The sequence below is a fragment of the Rhinopithecus roxellana genome, chromosome 5 (assembly GCF_007565055.1).
Source record: "Rhinopithecus roxellana isolate Shanxi Qingling chromosome 5, ASM756505v1, whole genome shotgun sequence".
Lineage (NCBI taxonomy): Eukaryota > Metazoa > Chordata > Mammalia > Primates > Cercopithecidae > Rhinopithecus > Rhinopithecus roxellana.
In genome coordinates this window covers 166,965,015-166,972,030 of record NC_044553.1, presented here as the reverse complement: position 1 = coordinate 166,972,030, position 7,016 = coordinate 166,965,015, and the positions used below count along the sequence as shown (strand labels likewise).

The following is a 7,016-nucleotide window of genomic DNA, read 5'->3' as shown; positions in this document are numbered from 1 at the left end:
GATGTGGCATGGAATGGTGAACGTCTGAGCACACAGGGCAGGAGGGCCCCGGGGGACGTTGGGCAGCCCAGGAACCAGCATGGGGTAGCAGGACTGAGCGGCTCCAGGGCACCTTGGTAATGCTGCAGGTGTGGCCGACTGATCCCCTGTGGAGACAGAGACAGTAAAGATTAAGAGGATCATAAACTGCATCCAGCGGCTGCCCCGGGAGAAATCTCCTCAAGCCAGAGCCTCTGCTGTGAGGGGCTTCGGAACCTTGGGGCAGCTCCTGAGTTCAGACAGAGTTCAGGCAGGAAGACAGAGAGGCGGAGACGCAGAGAGAGACAGAGACAGGGAGAGAGACAAAGGCAGAGGGGGCTGCCACAGAGAGGTGGGAGCAGAGAGAGAAGAGAGACGGGGGCAGAGAGACAGAGGTTCATGGACTGAGGTAGAGGCTGGGCCCGGCTCAGCAACCCAGGCCTCCCACAGGCAGGCAGAGGCTGCCCTGGAACCCACCAAGATCAGAGCAACAGTTCCCATGAGCTCCACCGTGGCTGCAGCTGCGCCTGCAGCTGGGGCTGCCTCCAGGAAGGAGTCTCCAGGCAGGTGGGGCCTGGGGGAGGATCCAACAGGTATGGCTTCTCCTGGAGGTAGGGTCAGGTCTGGGCCCTTGGGGAGCAGGATGAGGGCCAGAGGTTCCCAGGAACCATGGAAGGAGCCAGAGCAACTCAGACCCAGCCCTACCGGCTGTGAGCAAGGGTGGGGTAGCCTGCGGGCAAACCCAGAATCCTAGAAACACAGTGGGGAGGGGACGGGGGTTAGGGGTGGGGAGCCTGCAGAGCCAGGACAGGACAGCCCAGCCAATGGGGAAGGAAAGAACAGAGAAGCGCCCTTAGGGCTTAACAGCCCAGAGGTCCCTAGTGGTGCTGACAAGAATGTTTCTGTGGGAGGACGGAGCCTGAAGCCACCCACAGAGAAGGGATGGGAGCTGGGGAAGTGGAGCCAGGGCTTGGACTCTTGCTGAAAATTCCACTGAGGGAGGAGAGAGGGCAGGGAATGGGGCTGGGGGCTGGGGTGTGGATGCACAGTGAAGGAGACACTTCTCCGGATGGAAGAGTCACGCGTGGGTTCGTTTAAATGCGGGTGGACGGGGCCTGAGGACTGGGAAAAGGACCTGAGGGACGGAGGGGAGCGTGCAGCCCTGCCCCCGCCCAGCCCTGCCCCCTGCCCCTCAGGCGTGAGCCCCTCGCTCCAGTGCCGCGTGTGCGGAGACAGCAGCAGCGGGAAGCACTACGGCATCTATGCCTGCAACGGCTGCAGTGGCTTCTTCAAAAGGAGCGTGCGGCGGAGGCTCATCTACAGGTGAGGGCGGTGGGCCCTGCTGGGCTCCTGCCCCTGAGGGGTTCTGGAGGGGTGAGGGGGCGTTCAGGGGAGGAGGGGCTTGGGCAAAAATGTCCAAACCCATGGTTCAGGACGTGGGAGGGACACTGACCCCCGGGGTCTCGTCTTCGCCTGCAGGTGCCAGGTGGGGGCAGGGATGTGCCCCGTGGACAAGGCCCATCGCAACCAGTGCCAGGCCTGCCGGCTGAAGAAGTGCCTGCAGGCGGGCATGAACCAGGACGGTGAGGCAGGGCGCTGGCCCGGGGGGACGTGACAAGAGATGGGCAGCGGGACTGGCTGGCATGTCGTTCTGACCCTTCCTGCCTCCCCAGCCGTGCAGAACGAGCGCCAGCCCCGCAGCACAGCCCAGGTCCGCCTGGACAGCATGGAGTCCAACACTGAGCCCCGGCAGGAGCCCCTGGTGGCTCCCCCGACCCCGGCAGGGCCCAGCCCACGGGGCCCCACGCCCATGTCTGCAGCCAGAGCCCTGGGCCACCACTTCATGGCCAGCCTTATAACAGCCGAGACCTGTGCTAAGCTGGAGCCAGAGGATGGTAAGTGGGAGAGCGGCTGAGAGCACAGCAGGCTTGGCTACCTGGGTCACAGTGGGGCTGCAGCGCCTGCCTTGATCCTCACTTCCCCGGGCCCCAAGCACTCCCTGCCACCTCCTGAGAAGCAGATGCTAAGATCACAACCTCCTCCTCCAACAGCTGATGAGAATATTGATGTCACCAGCAATGACCCCGAGTTCCCCTCCTCTCCATACTCCTCTTCCTCCCCTTGCGGTCTGGACAGCATCCATGAAACCTCAGCTCGCCTGCTCTTCATGGCCGTCAAGTGGGCCAAGAACCTGCCTGTGTTCTCCAGCCTGCCCTTCCGGGATCAGGTACCAACCGGCCTGCCTGCTGGGGAGCTAGGCTGGGCTAGGGTCAGGTGGCCCACTTGAGTCACCCAGACAGGGCACACACATCCCCATGCCAGTATGAATGGAGGTGCACACAGCTTGGATGGTGATGGCTGGGGACACACACACCTCTGAGCCAGCAGTGGCCGGGGTGCATCTCAGGGATGGTGACAGTGGGGTTGCATGCATCTCCAACACAGGGATGGTCAGGGTGCACCCCTAGGAGACGATGGTGGCCAGGGACCCACAGGGCCCAGGATCTTCTTAAGTTCTGGAAGACCCTCAGGCCCTGCAAACATTCCGTGGGTGACAAGTGACCTACACACCCTGAACAGCCTGAGTGGCTGACTCTAGGCCCCCTTGGAGCATAAGTGCCTACGATCTCAGGGCTTGCATTTTAGTCCAGTCTCTCTGGCTCTGGGCCATCCCTCTCAGCTTCTAAAGGGCAAGCAGATCTTTCGGGAAAACGAGGAGGAGAGGCACGAGGAGGGTCTGAGGCCCTCAGCCAGTCTGTGTGCTGGGGTGGAGCAGCTCGGAAGAGTCAGGCCACGCCTCTTGAATACACTCAACTTAGGACACTCTTGAGGCAAGTCTCTGAGGCTGCCCAACTTCAAATGACTCTGGACATTCCTAAATGTCCCAGCTGCAGCGCTGGATGGAACCCAGACAGTGTCTCGGATGGTAGGCAGCTGAGCCAGATGGTGCCAAATCCCAGAGCTCTGGGCCCCTGGCTGATGTCAGGAGAGCATTCTCGAGGCCCAGGACAGCACTTCTATTCCTTGGGTGCCTGAGATGGTGGCAGAGCCTCCAGACTGAGCCAGAGAAGCTGTGTGTCTGCCATAACAGGCATCCCTTTCTGAGCACAGGTGATCCTGCTGGAAGAGGCGTGGAGTGAACTTTTCCTCCTCGGGGCCATCCAGTGGTCTCTGCCTCTGGACAGCTGTCCTCTGCTGGCACCGCCTGAGGCCTCTGCTGCTGGTGGTGCCCAGGGCCGGCTCACACTGGCCAGCATGGAGACTCGTGTCCTGCGGGAAACTATCTCTCGGTTCCGGGCGTTGGCGGTGGACCCCACGGAGTTCGCCTGCATGAAGGCCCTGGTCCTCTTCAAGCCAGGTAGCTGAGTCTCTGTCTAAGCCTTGAATGGGAATTCTGGTGACTTCCCTGTGCCTCTCACTCTCCCTGTACCACCCACATGTGTGCAGATGTGTGTAGGCCTCTATCCTGGGGGGGCGGGAGGAGAGGGGTGAGGCTGGACTCCCTTCTCCTTGGGGCCACTCCTGGTTGACTGTGAGGGGACAGGGCAGGCTGGGAGCCCCTGGGAGACCCTGAGCCCCCGGCAGAGCCCGTTGTGGCTCCCCTGGCCCTGGCAAAGCCAGGGCCCCACACCCATGTCTGCAGCCAGAGCCCTGGGCCACCACTTCATGGCCAGCCTTATAACAGCCGTAAACCTGTGCTAAGCTCACTGGTGCTGCTTCTCCCCAGAGACACGGGGCCTGAAGGATCCTGAGCATGTAGAGGCCTTGCAGGACCAGTCCCAAGTGATGCTGAGCCAGCACAGCAAGGCCCACCACCCCAGCCAGCCCGTGAGGTGACCTGAGCATGCGTCCACCCACTCATCTGTCCCTGCCCTCTCTACCCTTTCCCCGCCTCTCCCATGCCCTCCCAGGGCTCACTGATTAGACAGCACAAGGGTCTCAGTTCAGCGGCACAGAGCCAACATCTACTGTGTCCCAGGCACAGTACCAGGTCCCAGGGGTGGGGACCAAGATGTACATAAGACAAAGCTGCTGCCTTCTGGAGACAACCAGCAGTGACCGCACTGAAGATGCAAACTGCCCTAGCAAGGTACTGAGGGTTGCATGAATCTGCAGGAGACAGAGACCCTTTGGCATGGGAAGCGTAAAGCAGAATTGGGAGGGACTTTGGGGAGACAGGGCTGGACTTGAAAGGAAGAAGAAGTGTAAAAGAAAACATCATTTGCAAAGGGAGAGAGGGGCATGCATGATACGTTGTTAGGACAGGAGCCCACCTTGAAGGTATAACAGGTTCCTGCCAGTGAGAAATGGGGAGAATAAGCCAGAAAAGTAGGGCAGGACCAGTCCGTTCAGGACTTTGAATGCCAGCCAAAGGCCATGTCTGACTTGGGAGGCAGACAGCAGCTACTGAAGGTTTCCGAGCAGGAGTGTGTCATACACAGGGCTAGACCTCACGCAGACGGGCATGGCCATGGGTACAGAGGATACTACTGGGAAGGGGGTGGCAGCTACTGCCACCTTCCAGGTGGTTCCATGGAGTTCTGATCTTTGGGCATGGCCAGGGGAGCGGAAGGGAGACTCTAGGAGTTGGAATGGGTCAGACCCAGTGTTTGGGTGAAGGTAAGGAATGAGGGAAGAGGAGCTCTTTGGGAGAAGACGTTGTTAAAACAATAAAAGGGAAAGCCAGGAGGAAAGACGGTTTTGAGGGAAGATGACAAGGTGTTTTGGAGGTACACTGAGCATCCTGTAGAGATGCCGAGCACATGGATGGCCCTGGCTAGGTTTGGAGGAGAGTTGCTGCAGGCTGAGTGTGGCTGGGCGAGGGTAGGGCAGGAGCCAGTGCTCTGGGACTACGCTGTTTGGCCTAGTGTGGGCAGTTGTCATGGAGCCTCAGCAAGCTTGGAACACTTGGCCTTCAGGCATCTACTGGCTATTTTAGACCATGTTATCTGCATTCTTTGGGGCTCCCAGCAGTTTCTTTCTGAAGAAGTGAGCTAATATGGGCATCCTTGCATCATCTCTAATCCAAGAAATGATTACAAGGAGAAGAGGTAATTTCCTTTTAAGAAAAGTCACAGTATACAAAGTATATGCCACACAGCACAGGAAGATTTGTGCTGCTTATGAGCATAGGGAGAACGCTGCTACTACTAAGACTTGACTTAGCATCTGAAGAGTGGGCATCAGAGACATTCAGAAACCAGCAGCCTTTCTCTGCCAAGTTTCTGTTGGAACCAGCCCCCAGAGATGTCCTGGCATATTGGTTATGCGTCAAATTTCATAATGCTGATTAAGATTTCCTATGCCCCTTCTATAGGGGTTCATTGCCTACTACAAGCAGATTGAGTGTGAAGATAGTGGTTTGGGGTTCTCTAATCCAGCATATTATTTCGGTTTTTAAAAACTGCAACGCCCAGGAAGAAACACAATTACCATCGCCCCCTGATATGCATGCAGACACCAAAGTGGAGTTCCATGAAGTTATTCCTACCCTTACCTTGTACAATTTACCTGATAGTTCTCTTTTATTTGTTTAGAAAAGGCTGATTGTGACCCACTGAATTTAATTTCAGACCCACTAAGTGGGGCAATACCTGCAGTTTGGAAAAAACATTCTCTGACTGACTTTATAGTTATGTCTTCTTCCTCCCACTCTTTAGATCAGAAAAACAGAAGCAGGGAAGGCAGATGGGAGGGGTATATGACTTGCTCAGTGCTGCTCACTTGGCACTAGCAAGAGAAAGGAAGGCCTTAGGTTGGCAGAGCAAGTCCAGCAGATCACTGAGTGGTGGGGAAGGCTTCCCGGAAACTCCTGGTGAGGGGAGCTTGGGGCTGCCCAGTGTGGAGTAGCCTCCTTGAGGCTGGGCATTGACCCTGGCCATCAGACCTACCCAGGGAAGGTTTGGTTCCCCCATCTGTCTCTTGGGGCTTCACCATCTGCCTTTTGTGTTGTGGACTCCTGTCTTAGCAAATAGTTCTTTCCTTTTTTTTTTTTTTCTTTTGAGACGGAGTCTCGCTCTGTCGCCCAGGCTGGAGTGCAGTGGTGCGATCTCGGCTCACTGCAAGCTCCGCCTCCCGGGTTCATGCCATTCTCCTGCCTCAGCCTCCCGAGTAGCTGGGACTACAGGCACCCACCACCACGCCTGGCTAACTTTTTGTATTTTTAGTAGAGACGGGTTTCACTGTGTTAGCCAGGATGGTCTTGATCTCCTGACCTTGTGATCTGCTGGCCTTGGCCTCCCAAAGTGCTGGGATTACAGGCGTGAGCCACCGCGCCCGGCCTGAATGCGGCTTTTCCTCGAAATTCCTCCTGACCCGCTCTGGGGACCTCATCTCTCCTCTGCTTCCTCCCTTGCCTTTCCTGGGAGGGCACTGCTCCAAGGACTAGTGCTCAGAAGCTGGTCGTAAAACTGACGGCGTCCTCTCTCCTGTTCAGGTTTGGGAAATTGCTCCTGCTCCTCCCGTCTTTGAGGTTTATCACTGCGGAACGCATCGAGCTCCTCTTTTTCCGCAAGACCATAGGGAATACTCCAATGGAGAAGCTCCTTTGTGATATGTTCAAAAACTAGTGGGGGTGGAGGTGAAATGTTTCCAAGCACTCTGGAAAACAATCTACTGAAACGAAACCTTTGCCTACTCTTTGCCCCAGAAATTCCTCGTAGGTGTGTGTACCCAGCAGAGATGCCCACTGAAAGATATTGTAAGAATATTCATAGCAGCTTTATTCATAATAGCCCCAAATTGTACATTGATGGTAGGATGAATTAACAAATTGCGGTATATTCATATAATGAAAAATAACTTAAAAAGAATGAATTATGGATACATGTGGCAACATGGGTAAACTTCACAGACATAAAAGTTGAATGAAAGAAACCAGGCAGAAGTTCCATTTATGCAGAGTTCAGGAACAGGCAAGACTAATTGACAGTAATAGAAGTTGGAATAGTGGTTACTTCTGGGTGGCAGGGGATTGATTCAGAGAGGGCCCATGGGAG

At 56.3% G+C, this 7,016-nt stretch overlaps 1 protein-coding gene across 1 annotated transcript; it reads left to right on the top strand.

Annotated features, from left to right (window-relative positions):
* Nucleotides 1-503: 503 nt before the first annotated feature.
* On the top strand, nucleotides 504-6,587 carry NR2E3 (nuclear receptor subfamily 2 group E member 3). Its single transcript, XM_010364793.2, has 8 exons — nucleotides 504-611; nucleotides 1,215-1,341; nucleotides 1,498-1,601; nucleotides 1,692-1,913; nucleotides 2,070-2,245; nucleotides 3,130-3,376; nucleotides 3,746-3,851; nucleotides 6,455-6,587. The coding sequence occupies exons 1-8, from the start codon at nucleotides 518-520 to the stop codon at nucleotides 6,585-6,587; spliced, it is 1,209 nt and encodes a 402-aa protein (XP_010363095.1). The 5' UTR covers nucleotides 504-517.
* The last annotated feature ends 429 nt before the right edge of the window (nucleotides 6,588-7,016 follow it).

Excerpts from the sequence above, each read along its gene's own strand:
- NR2E3 (XM_010364793.2), top strand. The coding sequence starts at position 518 with ATGAGCTCCACCGTGGCTGCAGCTGCGCCTGCAGCTGGGGCTGCCTCC. Across the intron at positions 1,342-1,497 it reads CGGCGGAGGCTCATCTACAG|GTGCCAGGTGGGGGCAGGGA; the intron begins GTGAGGGCGGTG and ends CTTCGCCTGCAG. Across the intron at positions 3,377-3,745 it reads CCTGGTCCTCTTCAAGCCAG|AGACACGGGGCCTGAAGGAT; the intron begins GTAGCTGAGTCT and ends GCTTCTCCCCAG.